The sequence below is a fragment of the Felis catus genome, chromosome C2, assembly GCF_018350175.1.
Source record: "Felis catus isolate Fca126 chromosome C2, F.catus_Fca126_mat1.0, whole genome shotgun sequence".
Classification (NCBI taxonomy): domain Eukaryota; kingdom Metazoa; phylum Chordata; class Mammalia; order Carnivora; family Felidae; genus Felis; species Felis catus.
The window spans coordinates 73,095,021-73,119,389 of NC_058376.1; the positions used below are offsets into that span (position 1 = coordinate 73,095,021).

The 24,369-nt window shown below is 36.7% G+C and overlaps 1 protein-coding gene and 1 pseudogene across 1 annotated transcript; one reads left to right on the forward strand and one right to left on the reverse strand.

Moving 5' to 3' along the window:
• The first annotated feature begins 620 nt into the window (after positions 1–620).
• Positions 621–23,528, forward strand: PPP1R2 (protein phosphatase 1 regulatory inhibitor subunit 2). Its single transcript, XM_003991767.6, has 6 exons — positions 621–1,046; positions 13,440–13,547; positions 15,690–15,767; positions 16,421–16,515; positions 19,826–19,993; positions 21,961–23,528. Exons 1-6 carry the CDS (start codon positions 925–927, stop codon positions 22,005–22,007), a joined length of 618 nt encoding a protein of 205 aa, XP_003991816.1. The 5' UTR covers positions 621–924; the 3' UTR covers positions 22,008–23,528.
• On the reverse strand, positions 11,862–13,001 carry LOC109503496 (annotated as a pseudogene).
• Positions 23,529–24,369: the final 841 nt, after the last annotated feature.

The window sequence follows — 24,369 nt, forward strand, 5'->3', positions numbered from 1 at the left end:
CCAGAAACACCAGAGGTCAGAAGTCTCAAATTCTATGACCGCACACTACAATTGACATTAGTGGTTGGGTCACTCTTCTCTGTCCTTTAGCTATGCCAATGGTAAAACTAGGTTAGACTATTTCAATGCTGGTATTCTATGATTTCATAGAAGTCAATATTCTGTGATTTCAAAGCAGGTCTCTAAGGAGCATTCTAATGCAAATATTCCATGAATTTATAATAGCTAAAACATTTTATGCGGTTAAATGGAAATAAAGAGGGGACACATATATCATTTCTCTGAAAATCAGATAGTATCTTTGGGGAATGATGTCACCTTGAGCGTCAGTTTTCCTATCTATAAAACAGAAATAACAATATGGACCCTATAAAGTGGTGGGAGTGAGAGAGCTGTAACTCGCTCTCCCTCTCTCTCTCTCTTCCTCCCGAGAGGCAAACCAGAAACCACTGAACCTTCTCTAAAACAGCTCCTGGGCTCTCTGCGACCGAGCCCGGGTAGGATCGAGAGGACCAAAAGACCAGGAGGGGGCGGGGCGAGAACAAGAGGAGGTAGGCTTTGTTCTCGCCCCGCCCCCGCCCCTCCCTAGATATCGCGAGAGGGCGGGTCCGCTTGGCTTCGGCTTCGGCGTCGGCGTCGCTCCCGCGCTGGGGCAGTAGGCCGGCTTCTCTCCGCGGGCCGCGGTTAGGTGTCGGTGGCGAAGGGCGCGCGAAGGGCCGCCAGCCGCGCGGCGTCGGCCCTGGCGTCGGGGTCGTTGTGTCGTCACAACGACTCCGGTAGTCGTCTCCGCGACAGCAGGTGCGGCCGCTTTAGCCCCAGGCGGGCTCCGCGGCTGCCTGGCGAGTCTGTGCACGCGCCCAGCCCTTTCCTTCCTGGACCCAGCGCCAAGCAGCGACGCTGAGCCGACCGCCGGAGCGGCGGGCAATGGCGGCCTCGACGGCCTCGCATCGGCCCATCAAGGGGATCCTGAAGAACAAGAGTTCTACGACTTCCTCTGTGGTGGCCTCGGCCGAACAGCCCGGCCGGAGTGTCGACGAAGAGCTGAGGTGAGAGCCGGGAGCGACGGCCGCGGGTGGGCCTGGGAAGCTCCTCCCCGCTCGGGCGGCCTCGCCTTCCTCCCCGCCGCCGTTACCGGCCCGGACCCCGAGCCTGAGCGCTGACCGGCGACCGGGGCAGCTCTGTGGATGCGGCTCCGGCACCGCTCGGGTCTCCGTCCTCCGGCCAGGGTGCCGGCTAGAGTGATTTAAAGAAGACAGGAGCTATGACGTTTATCATTTTTGTTTTTTTAAAAGTATATGCGCAGATGTAATATTTTGTAAAACAAACATCTGATCTTTGAACTTTGGGAAATTAGGAACATTAAAGAATCAAATAGAAGTTTCAGAGCTTCACCTGTTAAGCTTTTATAATTTCTTAACTTCGTATCTGAGGTATCTAAAATTTTTCAATGATAAAAGTCTTTTCTTATTATGTGAACCCTTTAAAATCTGGTCTCAAGCCAATAGGAGACCTCTCCATAAAAGAGACCCTTTTCCCCATTTTTCTAATTGAGCTTCCACAGTCATTCCTTTTTAGGTGAAGATCATGCCTCACTCAGTCTGGTATGGTAGATCCTGGTTTGTCATTTTCTCTCCACTAAGGGGAACAAAAATTTTCCAAGTCTTTGGTCTATATTTAATGAAAATATACTTACTGCTAATTGTTTTTGTATCTGCAGCAAGAATTAGTACTTTCTAGTCTTTGTTCCTCTTGGAAGGCATAACTAAACTCAGAACAGTTCAGAGAGTAGCAACTTAAAATGATCTGGTGATGTTTTGGTCTTTCATACTCACACATACACATGTAAAAAGATGTTGCCCAATAGCATTTTGTTATAGTAAATAATTGGAAACAACCCAAGGTCTGTTAATAAGGACTGGTGAAATATTAATTATGGTACATTTATATAATGAAACAATACACCAGCCTTTTAAAAAGAATGAGATAGATGTATTTGCACAGAGGAAGATCTCCAAGGTGCCATGCTCAATGAAAAAATAAGTAGTACAGTACAGTAGAGTGTAAAACATACCACTGGATTAGAAGTGCTAGGGGGCTTCGGTGTTGTTAAGATAACTAAAAGTATAAAGACTCCTCATTCTGGAGAGAAGTTACTGAAATCTGTAGTCATAAAGGTAAAATGAGGATGTTTGTAAAAATTTAAAATATTGCAACTAGAGCAAACCTGTTCAAATATCAATTTAGGTCTATAAAGTGAACTACTGCTATCAAATTTCCCACCACATAGATTTATGGAAATTTGTGTTACCTTAAAGAAAACACTAAGTAGGATGACAGCATAGAATCATGGCCTTTGGATGCTTGACTTACATTCTCTAACAGGAAATTTTCAAACCTGTCTTTTGGGTAAGCTGCTTCAAGTGGGAATTGGTGGGGAATTGGTGGGGAATTGGTTGTAGGTTACTAAATTAAGAAAACAAATCTCACGGGCACACAGCTATAGCAGGAAGACCAAGATAGTTTACAAAACAAAACAAACTGCAGAAAGCTCTTATGCAGTTTCAGAGTATTCAACCACAAGAGTATGGTTCTCACTGGCAAGCTTAATTTGAGTTTCTTTTTGTTTGGCTACCAAGTAACTTACTGTTTTTCTCTTTCTCTGCTTCCTTATCTTCTACTTATTCTCAACTTTGATCTGCCATAATTTCCTGTGGCCTTACTCAGTGGGTTAGCCTCTCTCTGTTATTGGCTGGGGTTTACTTCCAGGTCTTCCTGCCTTGAAAACCACTATCCTAGACTGCTAGCAGGACAGATTCACTTAGAAGGGACCTTTTACAAGGTTCCAGGGTAGATGATTTTGACTGACTTGTCCAGTTGAGAGGGTTAGTACTGAAGTCTTCAGAGCTCTAATTCATTGAGGTTCATGTTTGGTTCCAAGTAGTAAAAGGGGATGGGTTTTTTCATGATCAGTGTTAATGATTACAGTCATGTAGCAAAGAAAATTCTATTGGTAATACACTCCACATTGTTTATGTCATAGCTTATGCAAACAGTATTATTATGAGAGCCTCTTTGAACAGAAATGATAAAAAACAAAAAACAGTTGAACACTCTTTGTAATGTTTTGATTTTATTCCAACGTTTTTTATTTATTTTGGGGACAGAGAGAGACAGAGCATGAACGGGGGAGGGGCAGAGAGAGAGGGAGACACAGAATCGGAAACAGGCTCCAGGCTCCGAGCCATCAACCCAGAGCCTGACGCGGGGCTCGAACTCACGGACCTCGAGATCATGACCTGGCTGAAGTCGGACGAGTAATGTTTTGATTTTAAATACAACCAGTATTCCCCCTTTCCTGTAAAAAGGACTGAAAATAAATAGCTATCTTAGTTACAATACACTGAAAATTCAGCAACTAGTAAGTGTAGTGTAATAGTTTACCTTTAAATGTTTGGACCAGAGTATAAGGCAAAAGAATCTCAGATTACTGTGAAAATGACCAGGGATCTAAGTCAATTCTTGTTACTCTTAGTAGTTCTGTTCTGTATAATAACCACAGACACTGAATTAGTGAGTACTGAACCATTGCTCCAAGGGAAAATACAGAGTTAGGTTCCTGCAAGGTTCCTTCTTGTGCCTAGAGCACTAGACAACACTTTAGCACTACACTTGGGAGCCATTTAAAACAATACATTCAACAAAAAAGCAAAAAACGTGGTACTAAATGGACTGCAAAAGAGACACTTATTACAACATGAGTGCTAAAGCAAGAAGATAAAGTATCCCCTTGTTTAACAGCTGGAAAGATGTGCATGGAGCAACTCAAATTTTTCCCTGTTCTGTGCATGTCTGTGAGGGATGGAGAAAACGCCTCAGGTATTGATTTTGGAGTTACAAATTTTATCAAGTAGGCATATTTGCAAATTCAGAATCTGCAAGTAACCATACCTTTTATTGGTGCCTTTATCAAGTCGTAGTTTTCCTTTTTCTGCACATACCACTGCTTCACCCTGGTTTCATTAGTTATGAGGATATTATTTAACATTTTGTTTAACATAGAGAGAGACATGTTACCAAGGGATTTTTTTTTTCCTAAGGCCAGAAGTTGAGTTGTCTTATTCCAGTGGTCTCTAAACTTTTTGTTGTGTATCTTTTTAGTAGGAAAAAAATATGCTTCAAATATGTTTGTTTATAATTTATCTTATATATTACTATCATTAGATAATATTTCAAGGCTCATTATACACTTAAAGTGAGATTCATATAATGTCATATTTCAAATAGTCCTGGAATATTTTTTATACAGTTCTTGTCAAACTTTTTTTGATGTCTCAGTGCTATTATTTTCTTATTCTTGTTACGGTACTGTTATCGTCAATGAATGGTTTCTTCAGTTACCACTTGTCAGATACCATTTTTTGAGGGTTAGTTCCACTGGACAGAATCTGTAAATCCACATAACCAGTTATAGGTAAATCTCAATTTTATCACATTGTTCAGCTAATTAGAACACCACTGTCATCTCCTATGATTTTGGAATTCCCATTCTATCAGGATACCTTGAATATAGTGTACAACTTGTGAAGGTCTAACATAACAGATCTGGTGAGTAGTCATGTGCATTTCATCAGAAATGAGAAACCATGTATTCTAAAATGTACCATGATTTTATGTACCACCAAGAAAGAAAAAAATACTGTCAATTATAAGATGCCATCCATTTTAAGATACACTGTTTTCAGAGAGGTTGAAATGAGAAACGTGTGCATTTTGAATTGGTGAAAATAATGAAGTTAAATGTTACTAAAGACAGGGCGCCTGGGTGGCTCAGTTGGTTAAGCATTGGACTTGAGCTCAGGTTATGATCTCATGGTCCATGAGTTCCAGCCCTGCATTAGGCTCTGTGCTGACAGCTCAGAGCCTGGAGCCTGCTTAGGATTGTGTCTCCCTTGCTCTCTGCCCCTCCGCCACTCGCACGTGCGCACTCGCCCTCCCTCCCTCTCTCTCAAAAATAAACATTAAGAAAAAACTTAGAAATGTTACTAAAGCCTATTTTATGAGAGGTGTTATAGGTTAGTGATTGGGGCTAGATTGCCTGGGTTTGGATTCTACTAGTTACTAGCTCTGTGACTTCCAGTGAGTTATTCATTATATCCATGCCTAGTTTAATTGTTAAATGAGTTAATAAATGTAAAGCTTTTAACTCAGTACCTCACCCTCAAATGTTAGTCTTCAAGTAGAAATAAATACAGAAGTCTAATTTTGCCCACATCTCAGTAGGTTGTTTTACACAGTATGCTTTGAAGTCACTATGTTCCATTCAAATTCTATGGTACTCTCAGGTGATACAGGCAAATTCTGCTTCAAAACATTGTGCTTGAATTAATTGCCTTTAATAAAATTTCATATAAGCATGCTTCAACTTCATCTTTTTCTGCCTGTAAAGGGATATGGACTATAGTCAAAGCCTCACTGAGCAGAGTTTTCCAAAAGTGACTTCTTGATTACTGATTGCTTTTATTGTTAACTCTTACTTTAATTGTTCAGTAATTGTGTCAAGCTTCAAAGTATTGTACTTTGTCAACTTATGTAAGTTGAATCTTTATTTAAAGAAAGAACCACTTCTTGAAATGTGCAATTAAGAAGTGTAACACCTTGAAGCAAAATCTTGCTTCTCACTCTAAGCGTGGCTAAAACTTATCAAATGAGCAAGTCACAAGCAACAAGAAGTACGAGTAGGTTTTGAGGTGGCATCATATGAGCTATCAAAGTGAAAGTGAGAAGGGGTGACTTTCTGGACCAGATTTAGGCTGCAGGAAAACCAATCTCCCAAGTGGGAGGAGGAAAATGAAACCAGCAGGTGCTTTCGTGCTCCTAGCAGATCTGCAGTGTAAGTGGTGGTGTCCCTCTTTTTTTCTAGGTAGAGAGAATGAACCGCAGGTCATACAAACAGTTTGGAATTAACCTCAAATCCTGCTTTTTGGATTTTGTTACTCCAAACTAATGTTACTTCTGCCAAAACTTTAGAGATGCTTATTTCCATATTTAGTGTCCTCTGCTGAGAGTTTCTTCTACTTCACTACCTTCTCCCTAAGAATTCCGGTGTGCTTTGTAGCCTATTGTTTTATGCCCTTATTTAGATTGATGATTTTTCAAGATATTGTTATCTTCTTTGGAGCTGATTAATTCTAAGAATTTCTTTTGTTCTTAGTATTACGTTGAGAAAGTGGGGTAAAGCTTTGAATATATAAAACTTTAGTTCTATTTATAGTGGAGAGTAAATGGCAAACAAAAATTTTGGGCTATATGTAATGTATGATACATAATGTGGTTTATTATCTTATATATATATTTCTTGGGTTTATATATACACAACATGGTTTAAATCTTTAAATTTGAGTGCTTTATATAATTCATCATTGTAAATCTATATAGATGTGAAGAAGTTACTCATATGTAAAGAACTTAGTCAAACTCAGAAGGTTGCCAGTAGAAAGGCAAAGTATATAAACATAATTCATAAAAAGAAAGTAAGGGGTGCCTGCGTGACTCAGTCAGTTAAATGTCCAACTTTTGATTTCCACTCAGGTCGTGATCTCACGATTTGTGAGGTCCAGCCCAGTATCATGCTCTGTGTTGTGCTGACAGCACAGATCCTGCTTGGGATTCTCTCCCTCTCTCTCTCCCTCTGTCTCTGCCCCTTCCCACTTGGACTTGCACACTCTCTCAAATAAATAAACTTTTAAAAATAAAAGGAAAGTAAAATAACAAGGATTTTCCCATATTTATAAGGTAATGAACAAAGAAACCAGCTTTTTTAAATTATTTTTTTAATTTTTAGAGAGAGTGCACATGTGTGAGGGAGAGGGACAGAGAGAGAAAATCTTAAGCAGGCTCCACTGAGCATGGAGCCTGATGAGGGGCTCAATCCCACCACCCTGGGATCATGACCTGAGCCAAAATCAAGAGTTGGTCACTCAACTGACTGAGCCACCCTTTTAAATACTGACTTATACCTGCTCAGGTGGAGAAAACACATGCACAAATACCCAATCTTGGCAAAGTTTGGTGATGATTGGGGACATTACGTATTGTTCTCTCTATTAAAACTTAATGATGGGTACGCCTGGGTGGCTCAGTCGGTTAAGCGTCTGACTTTGGCTCAGGGCATGATCTTGCACTTCATGGGTTCAGGCCCTGCATGGGACCCCTGTGCTGACAGCTCAGAGCCTGGAGCCTCCTTCAGATTCTGTCTCCGTCTCTCTCTGCTGCTCTTCCACTCGTGCTCTGTCTCTCTCTTTCAAAAATGAAACATTTAAAAAATAAATAAAAGGTAAAACTTTTACAACATGACACTCCATGTTGTCAGTATCAAGAACTATAAAGCCCTTAATACATTTTAACTTAGATATACCTATCCTAGCAAATTATCCTAAAAATATCATTGAATAGAATGTGCCCAAATATGGTCATTTCTCCTTTATTCTAAATAGGAAAATCTTGGATTTAATATAAATATCTAACATTAGGTGAACAATTTATTATTGAGTCTTGTGCATTTGTTAAAAAAGACTAGGGGCGCCTGGGTGGCTCAGTCGGTTAAGCGTCCGACTTCGGCTCAGGTCATGATCTCGCGCTCCGTGAGTTCGAGCACCACATTGGGCTCTGTGCTGACAGCTCAGAGCCTGGGGCCTGCTTTGGATTCTGTGTCTCCCTCTCTCTCTGATCCTCCCTTGTTCATGCTCTGTCTCTCTCTCTCTCTCAAAAATAAATAAACATTAAAAAAAACCTAAAAAAAAGACTAGAGGGAAGCCTGGCTGAGTCGGTTGGTGGAGCATGCGACTCTTGATCTCCGGTTGTAAGGTTCAAGCCCCAAGTTGGGTGTAGAGATTACTTAAAAAATAAAACCTTAAAAAAAAAAAAAGAAAATTAAAGACTAGAAAATGCAATTTTTCTATTTGCTATTTTCAACTTGGCTTATTATGCTAAAATATATATAGTAATAGCTTCCATATCAGTATATTTATTTTATATATTGTATTTATTGTTTTGTATGTGTATGTAGGCTGTGCATGTGTTTTTATATATATACTGATAGCTTATATATTTTTATATAATATATATTATTTCCTATAGTGAAAGAATATGCAGAAATCAAAATTGTTAATGGGTTCAGGTGCTGGTATTGTGATTATTAAATATTATCCTTAATTTTAAGGAAACATTTCTTTAAAAAAATTTCTTTTTAATGTTTATTTTTGACAGAGAGAGCATGAGTGGAGGAGGGGCAGAGAGAGAGGGAGACACAGAATCTGAAGCAGGCTCCAGGCTCTGAGCTGTCAGCACAGAGCCCAATGCCAGGCTGGAACTCACAGACCCTGAGATCCTGACCTTAGCCAAAGTCAGGCACTTAACTGACTGAGCCACCTGGGTGCTCCAAGGAAACATTATTTCTGCTTGTATCCTACAGTTCTTTTTCTCGTATTATCTCACAAAATAGATGTATAGGGTGTTTGGTTTCCCACCCATTAGAAGAACCTCTTAAACTCCAAAGGTCTATCATTCCCCTGTCCTAAGAAGTAATGATGATAAATTGTCATTTTTAATTCAATATTGTTAACATCGTTTAGGAAATAACTTGTTTTCTTTTAAGTTAGGAAGTACCTAACAAGGTCATTAATATGTGTTTATATTTAAGTATTTTGTTGTAACGTAATACACGTACGGAAAGGTGTGTTAAATGTAATTTTAAAGTTTAAGAAATTATAAAATTATAAATTAATTATGTTATAAAATTATTATATATTATAAAACCCCCTGTAACCACCATCCTGTTTAAGAAAAAAAAAATGTTTCTATTACTTTAGAAATGTCCCCTGCCCTTTCCGGTCATACTCTTTCCTCCCCCCACCCCCAACATAATCACTCTCCTGACTTTTATAGTAATCATATAAGCATACATCCTTACACACTTTAGTTTTGCCAGCTTTCAAACTTTATATATGGATGTGTTAGTTTTCTTTCACAGTATCTTTAATAGGAAGTCTTAATAGAATAGGACTGTCTATTAATACAGGTTTTATGAAACTTTTACCTGTGCTTTTGTTTCTGACTCACGCTTAACTCCAGCTGTCATTTCAGAGACATTTGTTTCTCAGGAGGGAACGTTAGCTACGGTATCATAAGTCTCCCTTTTCTTTATTAATTGAATTGCTTTCTTCACAGACTTTAATTCTCTTAAAGCTTGTGTATGTTTGTTTCTTTTGTGACTCTTCTAATCAGAGGTCCTTTATCATGTCTGTTACCTAAATCTTTAGAAATGTATCTCTTCACTGTGAGTTTCCTTATAGAGACTATGACCATGAGTGGACCTAGTCATTTGCTTTCTAAATTCACAGAAACATATAGATAAGAAGTGTTTAGCAAAATGTCTGAAACAGTAGACTTAGTCAAATACAGAACAGGTTGTTTTTTTAGAAAAATTCATTCTGTGGCAGATCTTAAATATTTCAAAATCATTTAAATGTTGAGTCTTACAGGGCAAGATGGACGGTATCCAGTTCAAAAGCAACTTTAAACATCTTTTCAGAATGCCCTTTTCAGCCCATTCTCTTTAGTGCTAAGTGAGATATGATTTCAGGATTTTTAACCCAAAGCTTTAGATTTTAAAATCATAAGGGGCACCTGGGTGGCTCAGTTGGTTGAGCGACCGACTTTGGCTCACGTCATGATTTCACGGTTTGTGAGTTTGAGCCCTGCGCCGGGCTCTGTGCTGACAGCTCAGAGCCTGGAGCCTGCTTTGGATTCTGTCTCCCTCTCTCTCTGCCCCTCCCCCACTCATGCTCTGTCTCTCTGTCTCAGAAATAAACATTAAAAGATTTTTTTAAAAAATCATAAAAACTCATGTTTTCATGGTACTTGTATAATTTTGTTTTCACAGACAGTATTTCAGTTGATTATCTCAACAACCCTGTATTGTAAGGAAGACTTACTAAAACTCCATTTTATTATAATTTCCATGTAGAATAAATATAGCCCAAAGCAGGGTGTTTGTTGGACTTGCCTATAGTCCTAGAACTAGTGAAGAGTAACTGAGACTTGAACCTTAAATATCTGTCTCCCAGTTAAACTGTGTTTTGTTTTTTCTGCCCCAAGACCAGTTATGTATTACTTGATAGATAGCAACTAGACCTCTAAAGAAATCAGTATTATAAAGCAGGGTCTATTTTTCCAGTTTAGTTCAAGTTTTTGTTTCTGTTTTTGTTTTTAAATACTAGTGAGATTTAAATTTGATTAGTTGAAAGTTCAGGTGCATTCCATCCTGAATTTTAAAAAGAAAAAAAGCAACTCTTCAAAGAAGAAATCTTGTTTCTGTTCTTCCAGTGATGGACTCATATGTCTTAATTTTTAACTTTGTAAACAGGCTTTTAAGATTTTACCTGTTTCATGGCAAAGAGACATTAGGTAATTTCTGACTGCTTTTGGGGGAAAAGTGAGAATTGTAGTCTTAGTCACTTGTGGAGTATGTCTGGGCTAACCTTTGCCTCTTGATAAAACAAAGGGTAAGGAACTTGTAGTCAAAAGTACTTAGTCTGTCATGGAATATTCGGCCTTAAAAAGGAAGGAAATTTTGATACATGCCACAACACAGATAAACCTTGAAGACATTAAGTGAAATAAGCCAGTCACAAAAGAACAAATACTTTATGAGTCTACTTACATGAGGCACCTAGAGTAGTTAAATTCATAGAGACAGAAAATGGAATTGTGGGAGCCTGGGGCTGGGAGAGGGGAGAATGGGGAGTTAGGGTTCAATGGGTAGAGTTTCAGTTTGGGAAGATGAAAAAGTTCTGGAGATTGGGTGGTGGTGGTGGTTTCACAGTAGTGTGAATGTACTTAATGCCACAGAACGACTGTACATTTAAAAATGGTTTAAAATGGTGAATTTTATGTTATGCATATTTTACAATAAGAGGAAGAAGAAAAAAGTGTTTAGTCTGAGATAGAGATTGCAGGGGTGCTTTGGAGGAGAAAGCAAGAGAACATAAAAGGCTCACCTGCCATGAGTAGGCACATAAAATTTTGAGGTAACTCAGGGCATGAAGGGAATACGGTGTTAAAGTTTAAATAATGTAATTTTTCAAGAGCATTTCAATCTGGATGTTGGTGGATTTAGGAAAATTAAAAATACCTCACCAATATCTCACTACAAAAACCTCACCAGTGTGGACAAATGCAGAAAAGATTTGAATTTGTGTAAAATCTACATTGATTTTTTACAGTTTTATTTTCAAGTATATAACCAACGCACAAACTGTGTATGAAAAAAATATTTTTGGGTGGCAGAGAGGTCTTTGATGTCTCTTTTAATGAGATCAGAAGAATTTATAATTAAGTCATCTAATTATTTAGCACGTTAAAAGATGTGTAAATATTTTGTTGAATGGATGTTAACTAATGTTTATAAAACACTTGTTCGTATTTCTCTTAAATAAATTTATCTCAGGTGCTCTGAATATACCATTTCTTAGCAAACTCTTATTTTTCTAGATTAAAGAAAAACTGAACTGTAATTTTATTTGCAACCTAAATCTTTATTAATGGTATTTAAATTTAGTGAGGTATTCTCTACAGTTTTATGTTCTAATTCTTTTTATTGTTTTGAAAATCTTTGAAAAAATTAGGCCAAGGAAAGTTTTGGTGTTTTTTGTTTTTATTTATTTGTGTGTGTCCAGGCTTCTTTATTTAAGAAAGTTATGAGTGATGTGGGAATTAAAAACAAGAGCATCCTTGAGCTTTACCTTCCCTCCAACCAGTTTCCCCCAAACTCCCTGCCCCCACACCCTTTGTGTTCCCAAATCCTTTCTTAGTGAAGAACTGAATCCTAAAGTCCTGGTTTGAACAAACCCCAGGTTTTGTTTCTCTAGCTCTCCCCCTTCCTCTGGCCCCCATTCCTGGGAGGGGCTGGCACCTCACTTTGCATGGGAGAGACCTGAGTGGTGACAGATGGAAGGAAAGGCTTCACTCTTAAGGAGAGGGACTGAAGAGTACAGTGTAGTGAAGTGAGGGCCCGCACTGCCTGGGGTACCAAAATGGAGCCCTGGTGCCAGAGGAAAGGATACTGGTGCCCTTGAGAAAGGGGATGCAGAACCTCAGAATCCTCTTGTTGCGAACAGTCACTGCTTGTTTGCCCTTCTGCCAACGATTGCAGAACCACACTCATACTACATCCTTCTCAAGCCTGAGCTGCTGGGCAGTGTGGCTGATCTGTTGCAGGGTAGGTTTTGGAGCCTCTCATTCAGTTCTTGACACTTGTTTGCTTTCTCTTTTGGGCTTGCCCAAGGGTCTCTGCTTTGCATAGCTCCTGTGGATTTTTGTTGTTGTCACCTTCATCCACCCACTTCTGCAGGGGCCACAGCTTACACATGTTCTTGAAACTGAGCTTCAGAGCCTCAAAACAGCACATGGTCATTTGGCTGAGCACCTTCCCAAAGAGAACCTCCAGGGTGAGCCCCACATTGGCCTGAGCATATCCCAGGGTGATCCGCTTCTGCTTCAGGAGCTTGGCAAATTGTTCCAGATCTGCAGAGCTTTGATGTCCTGGGACTCCTTAGGGTTTTGCTCAAGCTTCACAGCCCCAGGTGGGGCACCGCAGAGATTGGGGGAGGCCCCCTCAGAGTTGCTCTCCACCCTGGCTCCCCACTCACCGTCCAGCTGAGAGGTCTCCAGGCTGCCAGGACCTCCAGCCTGAGGTCCACAGTATGCCATCTCCCCTCAGAATTCGTACAGCATGCAGGCGTGGGGGAATCCCCCACATCTCAGGGCCTGGCCCAAACCCCGTGTCCCATTCCTGACCCACTGGGAGGGCCTTGGAAGCTCAGCCAGGTCTGAGGGTCAACCCAGCTGGGCTCTGGCCTTCCCTGCCCATCATCTCCATTGCCTATCGCCTCCACTGCCTGGAGGGACAAGAAGGCCAAAGCGGAAACCAGGTGTCCCACCATGAGGAACAGAGGCACCCCAAGCTCAGGGCCTGGAAACATCTTGTTGTTTTTTATTGAATGGTTACTAGTAGATGAAAAATCCTCAACTAATATCATGCAGTGTGTAAATTTCAGGTTTTTTGCTGTTGTTAATTCCATAGGTCAGATAAGACTAAGCATGTCATAATGTAATAGTGTCTTGAATGCCTGGTGAAGATTCTAAATAGTGTTTTTAATATGTGGGCACTAAATATTCTATAAAATATTTACTGACATTTATTGTAATTACTTAGGCTTTTACCCTAAGTCACTTTCTATTCCAAGAAAGTATTTGTAAAAATAGAAGCTAGCAGTCAAATAGAAGTTGAAATGTGGGATTTGGATGTTTGTGAACTTTAGATGTGCACATTTTTTATCTTTTACTTCACTAAGGAAATTTGTTTTTCTTTTTAATTTTAGTAAAAAATCCCAGAAGTGGGATGAAATGAACATCCTGGCGACATATCATCCAGCAGACAAAGACTATGGTTTAATGAAAATAGATGAACCTAGCACTCCTTACCATAGGTAATGTTTCCCAGACATTCCTTTTTTACTTCCATTTTGCATTCGATTTGAGCTTCTGGATAACAGCTGATTTAAGTTTCTGTATGATTTTATACTTGCTACTGGAGCACTAATCAGTAACTTAACTGAATATTTTTGTATAATAGTATAAGTAATATGTAACTTTAAAATTTGGGGGATCCATTTGTACATCATAATTGTAGTAGTAAGTGTTTGTTGTAACTCAGTGGTCCCTAGTAAAAACACTAAAAACAAGAATAAACATGAAGATTGTGACAAAGGTAGAAAGAGATAATGAAATAGGTACAGGTACTGAAACTCAATACTAATAAAGCTTGAGGGAAGAGACATATTATTTATGAAAAGTTAATGCCCTTGTTTTTCTAATTACAAGTATATAATATAAAACATGTCTTAAAGCTTTTATTGTACCAGAAACAAAAATCAGGGCTTTCTTCCTTTTCAATAATTATAATAGATAGATATCCTTTATTATCTGTGTTGGTTAGAAATAACTATCCGAAAAGAATTAAAATTGTATGTGACTGAAAAAAACAGTCATAGGCATTATTTTTAGACTGTTTATATTTAAAATATAATAAATCTGAATGGTATATTATTAGGTACTGCTCCCCCCCCCTTACCTTACCTATATCCTTCCTCTGGGAGTTGTCAAAGTTATTTGGTCCTTAAGTAATTGAGGCTACACACACACACACACACACACACACACACACACACACGTGTGCCTTGCTTTTATCGACTTAGTGCTCTTTTTTTTTTTTTAATGTTTATTATTTTTGAGAGAGACAGAGTGCAAGCAGGGGAGGGGCAGAGAGAGAGGGAGACAAAGAATCCCAAGCAGGCTCCCATGCTCTGTGCTGTCAGCCCAGAGCCCAACATGGGGCTTGAACTCACACTGCGAGATCATGACCTGAGCTGAAGTCGGCTGCTTAACCAGCTGAGCCACCAGGCGCCCCGACTTAGTGCTCAGTTTTACCAATTTCTTTAATGGCCCTTTTTAAAAAGAATTTTATTTAATAGAAGAAGATGCTTTTAATAGATCTAATCATGTTATACTAAAGAATTTCACACTGTTGGAGTGCCTGGGTAGCTCAGTTGGTTAAGTGTCCAACTCTTGATTTCAGGTCATGATCTCACGGCTCATGAATTCGAGCCCCGTTTTGGGCTCAGTGCTGCTTGTGTGTAGCCTGCTTGGGATTCTCTCTCTCTTCCCCTCCCCTGTTCTCTCTCTCTCTCTCTCTCTTTCTCTCTCTCTCTCAAATAACTAAACTTAAAAAAAAAATTTCACAGTGTACAAAAGTTATGCTTCTATATATATGTACGTATGTGTATATATACACACACAAACACATATGATTCGTCTGTAAATTTTATAGCATAACCTAGAGTTGTCTGTAGAAGTTTTGCAAATTGATAGATTATTTTATCCTCCTCCGTTTAATTATATCCAATAATATAAATGAGTTTATTTCAACTTCCCATGGAAAAAAGAGCATTATCTAAACTATAGCACTTATTTAACTTGTCTCCTCAACCAGAAAAGGTATAAATCAGCGTTTTTTAAAAATATAGGTGACTTCTGCTTTTTTTCAGCAACTTGAGAATTAAAGATGCCCATGTTTGTAATTAAGTGGGGAGAAAATGTTTTATTAGAGTTAGATTGGGAAAGCTAAATATAAAACTTTCTGAATTAGGTCTTTTAGGATCTAATTATGGTATTTTACCTAACCTTATGTCTATATAGATCATTTGTTTCTGTCTTCAGGTTGATGTACAAATACATATTCTGAAACCAGACAGTGGTTTTTTTTATTGTTTTCCTACATATTTGTTTCCTCCCGCTGGATGGAATAACTGGAGTATTTTTATTTTTTACAAATGATTCGAGTTGTTAATATTTATTTTCATGGCTACAGTAGATCATTTTGAGGATTTTCTTGATTAGTGCTGAATTTTTAAATATCTGCATGAAATAGAAACAAAATTAAGGCTTGAAGATGACAACAGAGCTATAAATATGTTGATACAACTAAATCAATAGAATTACCGTTCTCTACCTTGCTTTTCTGCTTGAAAAATTATAGTTCAGGTATTAATTATAATGTGCTGTCATTCTAGTATGGTAGGTGATGATGAAGATGCATTGAGTGATTCAGAAACCACTGAAGCCTTGACCCCAGATATCTTAGCTAAGAAGTAAGTACTGAAGACTACTATGAAGCATTTTTATTTGTGTTTAATTGTGCAAAGTTAAATGCATTCCACTTGTACAAGTGTGAAAAAGCATGTGCTAAATTTATCTGGATTTTTCATAGCAACTTGTTTCTAGATTAAAATCAAAGTATGCAGGTAGCAGAAAGATTAGAGTACTAGAGGCTGGTACTCAGGTTCCTTTTGTCAATACCCTATGCTTTTTTTTTTTTTTTTTTTTTTTTTAAATATCCTGTGTTTTAAAGATCTAAGTAAGATGGAGTATCTGGTTGGCTCAGTCAAAAGCATGAGACTCTTGATCTTGGGGTCATGATTTCGAGCCCCATATTGGGCCTGCATCTAGAGATTTCTTAAAAATAAATAAACTTTAAAAAGGATTGAAGTAAGAAAGGCAAAAATAAGTGGGTTCATAAACAAAAAGCTCTATTCCTTTGCTGTTCATTGATTTCTGTCACCCTCCACTGTTCTTGTTGCTTACTGGTTTCTGTACTCATTCCCACTTTATTTTATTTTCCTCATCAGGTTATAGCTAGCATATTAATGATCTTTAAATGTTTTTATGAGACTGAGAAGTTGAATGAGACACTCAGTAAAAGAATATCACAGTGTTGATGTCTTTGTAAATGATTGTTGTGTAGATTAGCTGCTGCTGAAGGCTCAGAGCCAAAGTATCGGGTTCATGAACAAGAAAGCAGTGAAGATGAGGATAGTGACCTCTCACCTGAAGAACAAGGTAGTTGATTTCCTTTACTGCTTTTAGCAGTGTGCTAATAATTTTTGCTAAAATGAATTCATTATTTAATAATAAATTTATTTAATAATCATTATTTGAAGGTTGTCAAGTGGTTTTCCTTTTGAGGAAGTGGATGGTGGAGGGATTAGGGAGCAACATTTTTATAATTCAGATTCTGCTTGTGTGGGTTTATTGGATAACAGTTCTCCTCCCCCCCCCCCAATTGCAAGAATTTGGGAAAATATTACCATCTTTTTGTAAGTGTTATTTTCTTTGTACCTTTTTTTTACTATTTGGTATAGAGTAGATGCTCAGTAAGTATTTAGTAAATTAATGCTTTAGAGTCTTTGACTATTTGGGTGATCTTAAAATGTATAGCAGTGAGAGCTAATTTCCCAGTTGCTTGTGCTTTTTCTTTTTTTAAGACAGCAGTGAAACTTACCAAATGAACCAAGATGATTAGATGTAGAGTGAAGATCTTTATTAGGTCCCATTGAACAAAAAGAACGGTAATATCACAGACAAGGAGATAAAGAGCTCTCTCAACAGGGTTGGAAGAGGCTCTTGTAGCCCACATAGTAGATAGACAGTTAAGGCAGCGCTACCTACTCACGGTTTCTGTTTTTACAAATAACACTGATTATCTGTGGAGGTAAGAAGACAAGATATTTCACTTTGTTACTTTTTAAACTTTTTGACCATGTCAATGTATAGTTTTTTCAAGAATTAAGATTGTTTATATAGTTTGTTTTTAACTATTTTTAAAAAGAAAAGCCAAGCCTACCTATATAGGGAAAACGATGCAAGTAAAACACACGTACCCTCACAAAAAGAAAAAGAGAGTAGTAGTGTACTTGAAGCCACAGATGTTAACCTGTACTGTAAAAGAGTTCTGAAATTGTACGGCTAAGATTTTGAATATTTTGCTACTTAATCCTCAAGATCTTTGTCATGTGTAGCTCCTAAGATATAATTTGTTATTCCTGTCTGTCATCTTCAGAATATAGCATATTCAACAAACTATGAGGGTCTGAGCCTAATTGTTATACAAAGGAGCCATATACAGATAGCCTAATCTCAAATTGTATTATAGGTCTTCTACCCTCAGTGACTTCCTAATTACTTTACAAAAATATACTCCAAAAGACCCTTGAAAACAGTTTCAAATAGAAGTTGTTTCTAGACCTAGATTCCTCATTATTCTCTTGAAAACATGATCTGTTGAGAAAAGGAATTTATTATTAATCTATACTGTCAGTTTTCATTAAGGGATTTTTCCTCAAATTGTAGTTTCATGGATTAGCCAGCAGGGGGAGCAATTTGATTACAATTTCAAAAGTTCAGTTCCTACTGGTAGAGTTACTGACTCATGTAGGTGTTTATTGCTTTTAAACAAATTACATATTTGAAAATCTTTGTTTATTGGTAGAAATTCTTAGAAAAAATTATCTTGTAACTGATAGTATAACAATTAAGATACAGGCTATGGAGTCAGACATCTAAATTTGTATTCCAGGTATCTCTTGTCTAATTTGTAATTTCTCTGAAGTTCAGTTTCTTCATTTCAAATTGGGATCTATAAAAATATTTAGAGGTAATGCGAGCATTAAATAAGATAAAGGATTTAAAGCACTTAACACTGATTCATATTGTAAGTGTTCAGTGAATAATAACTTTTAATAATTTAAATAATTGGTATGTTCTGCATTATATTATTTTATAGAATAGTTTTAAAAAAGTGTACAAAAGAGACTCACTTGTGAAGTTCACATGGAGAGTTGATTATTGTTAGAGCCAGGGCTGAAATCTTAATGTCCTTGTACTCTTTGCAATGTGTTTCTCTACCATACAAGGATTGTAGATAAAATGGGCATAAATATTCAAAGAAGATTGAGACCAGTAGTATTAGCATTTTTCTATGAAATGAATAGATTGCATATTTTAAATTTATGTCATACATTTTAAATATTGTAAAATTAGGATATATCTGTAACAAGCAAAACCAAATTCAACATCTCTTAGAATTTAAATAATTTTCTTAGACTATCAATAGTGTTCACAAGAAACACGGTAACATCAACTCTTTGGAAGAAGAAACTACAAATTAAAACAGCATCTTAGTACCTTTCTTTCCTTTCAGATCAACAAAGACTAGAATGAATGACAATTTTTCTTTGGCTGTGAATGTGGAGAAATGTTACTGATACACTGTTGGTGGGCATGAAAAATGGTTTGGCTTTTCTGGAGGGCAGTATAGCAATATATGAGCCCCAAGCTTTAGAAGAAAATGACACCCTTTGATCTAGCAATTCAGTTTTCCAGAGTCTGTTCCAATGTTTTGTAAACATTTTTTACAAAGTCCTACTCAGTATACATGTATGCATAAATTACAAAAAGAAAAATTTCACAAAACAGTACTCATCTTTACTATATGTAGTGTAATCCAGTTTATTCTGTTTTCATTTTCTAAAAAATGCTGGTTGTGACTCACTAAAGAGTCCTGATGCATGATTTGCAAAAAACACTAGTTCATATTGAGAAAATAATAGAACCAAAACACAAAAAATGTATGTGTATTACACTATAAAAACTGAAAATACAAAAGTGGGGAATCAGAAGTCTTTTATTTGCCTCTAACTTTGTATATCTGTGCTGAAGACCATAAATGAAAGAATAGTCTAGGGTCACTTCACTGTGCCTTATAATAGCCTTTTCTTAAAATTTCTCTGGGAATGAGGTTATGTGTTTAGCTAGCAGTGTCTTAAGTCACGGCAGTTTCTTAGTGGATAATAGGAATTTTAAAAGGAATTTGTAATTATAAAAATGGAAGACTAAAATTACCCCATAGTTCTTTGACCCAGAATTATAACCACTCTTATTTGTTGAGTTATATTTTCTGTATGTATGCATACAAATGCATGCAGGCTTTGTACCTGACATATGTATGGTATTATATACCTTGCTTTTTTTCTCATTCTACTCTTGAGATTTTTCTTGCATCTTTAAGTTTTCTTCACAAATGTAACTATTAAGGGCTTTTATTCCTATTCTACCTTTAAGATGTACTTGAACCATCTAAAAGAGATCGGGCCAGGTAGTAAACAGTTTAAGTTTTGTGGGCTATATAGTTGCTATTGTACCTACTCAACCCTGCCATTCTGCCATTGAGTTCAAAAGCAGCCCTAAGCATTACAAAAACAAACTAGCATGATTGTGTTCCAATAATAGTTTATTGACCAGATAGATGCAGGCTGTAGTTTCCTAGTCCTTGAGCTAAAGACTTCCTAAGCCTACTTTTTGTATCTTGTAGAAAAAAAGCGACAATTTGAAATGAAAAGAAAGCTTCACTACAATGAAGGACTGAATATTAAATTAGCTAGACAATTAATTTCAAAAGACCTGCATGATGATGAGGAAGATGAAGAAATGTCAGAGACAGTAGCTGAAGAATGCATGAACGTGGAACAATCAAATCAAGGTTAGAGGTTTCTGAAATCATCACTGATACTCTCATGATTCTTTGTGCCTAAATAATATACTTTGTTTTGCTTTACACATAAGTTTGAAGAACCTCAGAAAAATTTTTTTGAAATTCACTTATGCCAAACTTTCTAAAATTTCAAGCCCTATGGCTAATTTCAAAATAAAGTTTTTGTGCCCAAGGTTGATTTAAGACCACACACTAAGTATATGGCTGGGGTTGTTTTTGTTTGTTTACTTAGTTTAAGCAGTGATGTTTATCTTTACATTAAGCTGTGTTTTCTTTTTGATGTTTCAGATTGTATTTTATCTGTCATACCAATCTAAGGTTTAAACTTTTTAAAAGAAACCTGTTTTTAATATGGAAGACTTATTTAACATCCTTTCAAGTACAAAGTATGTCAGATCTTTCCAGTGTTGATTCTTTTGACTGTTGGATTGATAAAATATCTGGCTGATTTTTCTATTTGTTTTTAAGTCTCAGACAGTTAGCCCTTGCAACCTACCAGCCATCAACCTTGATCCATCATAGTGAATAGATTTTATTTATTTTTAATAAACTGTTATTCTGGTATTTAATGTAGGTGAATCTTCTATACCGCTAATGCAGATTTGGTGCCCATTTACCTTCTCTTTGTACTTGAAAACTGATGCTTTGTACTTGAAAACTGGAGATGTAAGTTATTTGTTGTGCCTCATAGTTAAATCTCCGGAAAGTAAATAATTATTAGTGTTTTGGTGAGCATATATGAAATATGAGTCTGTGGTGTAGGACCTGATGATTGTGTCTCATTTCATGTCCTAATTGTAATGTTTTTGTTATTCTATATTATGCTTTAGCCTTTCATTTTGTTTCATATAGCGTTTCATTTCCATTTTATTCACCATAGTTTTTTTTTTTTTTTAGTTTATATGTAACTGAACAAACTACATTTTAAGTAATTACTGTTACATGTCTCTCTCTTCCTCTTTTAAAATTTATTATCCATTTTTAATAGGGACATACCCTAATCAGTCTTTGTTTCCCATTTACCTATATATCTCAATGATGTATTTTTTTATGTATTCAAAGTGAACATTTTTTTGGTTATAACTTTTCATCAATTTCTGCTCAGACTTTCAATATCAATTCTTAGTGACAATGGCAAAGCACTAGGAATACCCCTCATTTGCTGGAAATTTGCACCAGTACCACTGTGCAAATATTAACAGGATTTTTTTTTTTAAGTCTTGGCTTTTGACAAATAACTCTGGCCTTTTGTCTGTCATTGCTTTTAAGACTTAGATTTCACACCTTTAGTAATGTAAACACATTTTTTTTTCATTTAAATACAATAGATAATTAAAATTTGTGTTAGCTCAGTGCCTGATTTTTCTTCAGTAGGGATGAAGTACTCCTTACACAGGAATTTATCTTACTTAGCATTATAAAGTCCACAAGGATAGAAAAGACTGTAATAAGGCATAGGAAAGTAAATTCCTTATTTGTCCTCTACTCTTTTTGAGACTTTAAAAAAAAAAAAAAATCTTAATTTGGCTTTTAAAATCTCCAGGTCCTGGGGAGGCTGGGTGGTTCAGTCAGTTGAGCGTCTGACTTCGGCTTCGGCTTAGGTCATGATCGCATAGTCTGTAAGTTTGAGCCCTGCATCAGGCTCTGTGCTGACAGCTCAGAGCCTGGAGCCTGCTTCCTCTTCTGTGTCTCCCTCTCTCTCTGCCCCTCCCCCACTCATGCTCTGTCTCTTTCTCTGTCAAAAATAAATGAACATTAAAAAATTTTTTTAGAATATTTAGGAAATATACACGTGATTTTATGTCAGACTGATTAGGCTACATCAAATATAACTTGTTTTTTAGGTTTTTATATTTGTTTATCATCCATAACAGTGGAAGGGAACTTTAGCTCAGGTAGTTAAGGTTGGCAGTACACAACAAATTATATTGACTTTTTTTCTTTTTTCTTTGCAGGATCTACTACAAGTGACCAACTGCAAAACAAATCACAGAGTTCATAGAAAAGACTTGTTCAACACTGTAATTGTCAGATATAAACCCTGTTACTATAATACACTGCTTCTTGTTCTCAACAATTCATGACTTAAGTACCAAAATGCATACCAATTATTATATATTGCCAAGAATTAAATAGAGACTAATTAGACTGAAATGCCTACTTGATACATATATTCTTGTGCCTAGTACTTCACCACAAATACAGCATAATGTCATCAGTCCAAAACTGAGGTTTTATAAGAACACTGGTTAATTTGTATAAGATATTATATAGCTTTTTATGCTTTAGAAGTTAAATAATATCTCTTGGGGGGGGTTCTAATTTATTCACTTCTAGATGTGATAGCTCTTATAAAAAGTTTTTTTTGTTTTTTTGTTTTTTTTTTGTTTTTTTTTTTAACTCAAATCCAGTTGGAGCAACCAACCAATTATATAGGCTGATAAAATACTGAGTCTAAGAAGTATTTTAACATGTGTCTTCAACTTGATTTGTCTGTTTAATTGAAAAGGATTATAAGAGTAATTGTTGCATTTTCTGGCCTACTATCTTTAAAATTACCCTTGAGTTTCTTTATGTTTACAAGGACAGGATTGAATTTTTTCTCATCAAAACTAGCTTTTTTCACAAATAAATTATCAGGTTAAACTTGCACTAACATCTGCTCTGTTTTTTGTACACTTGATGGGCAGACTTTCAGATCAGTTTTTTAAATAAATGTAATTCTAGTATGGTCTCAACATTCCCTTTATATGCCTATTTTGACCTCCTGCTTTTGTTTCTTACTCCTTTCCACATATACATACACAGTCCTTTACCTTAATAAAAGGTCATAAAGACTGGCATGAAATTAGGAACTCCTCCTTCTCTCACATATTCTATCATTTGCTGCTACAATGAAATTTTTATTTTGAGTATCAATGCCTATTAGCTCTAATACATGGAGAAAATTGAATAGCACTGTACTGTAGACAGGAAATACAGTTGAACTGCGGAATTTCTACACCTCTATGATTTACAGCTTGCTAATTAAATTGCTATAATTAGTTTATTGTTTGACTTGATTAGACCTTAGAAAACGACTAACAGGTTTTTTGCATGATGAGAGAATTGTGTGTAACCAGTGATATGATGATAATTGCTGAATGTACAGACAGAAGTAATCCTGAACAGTTTTTAATTTAAAATTTTTAAATAGTCCCTGCTTTAAAGGGAGTATGATAATGTATACTATGACAAATGTACTTTATTCTTCTAACACAGTAAGATCTGGATTTTTTTCCTGAGCTGAAGTGCAGTTCCTGTGTATCTTAGTTTAGTGGTAGTTTCATTTCTAGTCAATTATTTGTATCTTAATTTTTTGTCAGTACCGAAAGAATTCATTATATGAACAGACTTTTAAAATAGTTTCTGTATATTGTATATATGAAATGGCTTTTATTGAACAGCTTATCTTCCACTTGCAAGTTTATGGAAATACCAATATGTCAGAATAAATAAAAAGTGGGAGAATTCTTTGCTGTTAGAAGAATGTGCTTATTATTTTGAATGGCGTTTTTTTAAATGGGATCCAATCAGAGGCTTTTGTTTTTTTTAATTTTAGAGAGAGAGAGAACATAAGCAGGGGAAAGGGGCAGAGGGATAGAGACAGAGAAAGAGAATCTTAAGCAGGCTCCATGCTCAGCGTGGAGCCCGACGTGAGGCTCGATCTCATGGCTGCGAGATCATGACCTGAGCCAAAGTTAAGACTTGGATCCTTAAGTGACTGAGCCACCCAGGCGCCCCCAATCAGAGTGCCTCTAAGCTGTGTAGTATTCTAACAAACTTATTAGCTCATAATACCACTGATTTATAAACAAGATAGTTTTTATCTTTGCTTTCTGAATTTAGAAAGTTGAGGTATTCTTACCAGTTTATATCCGCTTTGGGGGATTTAAGCTTATATACATATGTGTGTACATATGTTCATGTACAAAGACTTCTTGGTTTTCTCATTTTGAGTTCTTAGAAAGTATCCACATGCTCTTTATTTGTGGAAATAACTGTTATATGGTGAGGAAAAGGTAAGACTTTCAACGACCGATTTGCCTTACTCTTTCTACAGACTGTCTCAAAATGTAAATCACAGGCAAACTCTCATTTCTGTTTTCAGGAAGTAGCTAATTATCTCAGAGGAGTAAGACATGGAAATTGGTATACTCATTAGGATTTTAGGTAGTTGAATGTAACTGAGTAAAACTGTTTTCATCATGTTATGAGTTCCTCATTGACTTGATATTGGACTATGTAAAAAATGAATCTTTATATAAGTTCAAGTTAGATTTTCCATGGAGAAAGTTATCTGTCAGTATTTAGTTCCAGCCAAG

Bases quoted from the DNA above. Each gene is read 5' to 3' on its own strand.
- PPP1R2 (XM_003991767.6), top strand. From the start codon at position 925: ATGGCGGCCTCGACGGCCTCGCATCGGCCCATCAAGGGGATCCTGAAG. The intron at 1,047-13,439 runs GTGAGAGCCGGG...TTTTAATTTTAG, and splicing joins AGTGTCGACGAAGAGCTGAG to TAAAAAATCCCAGAAGTGGG. The intron at 13,548-15,689 runs GTAATGTTTCCC...CTGTCATTCTAG, and splicing joins CCTAGCACTCCTTACCATAG to TATGGTAGGTGATGATGAAG.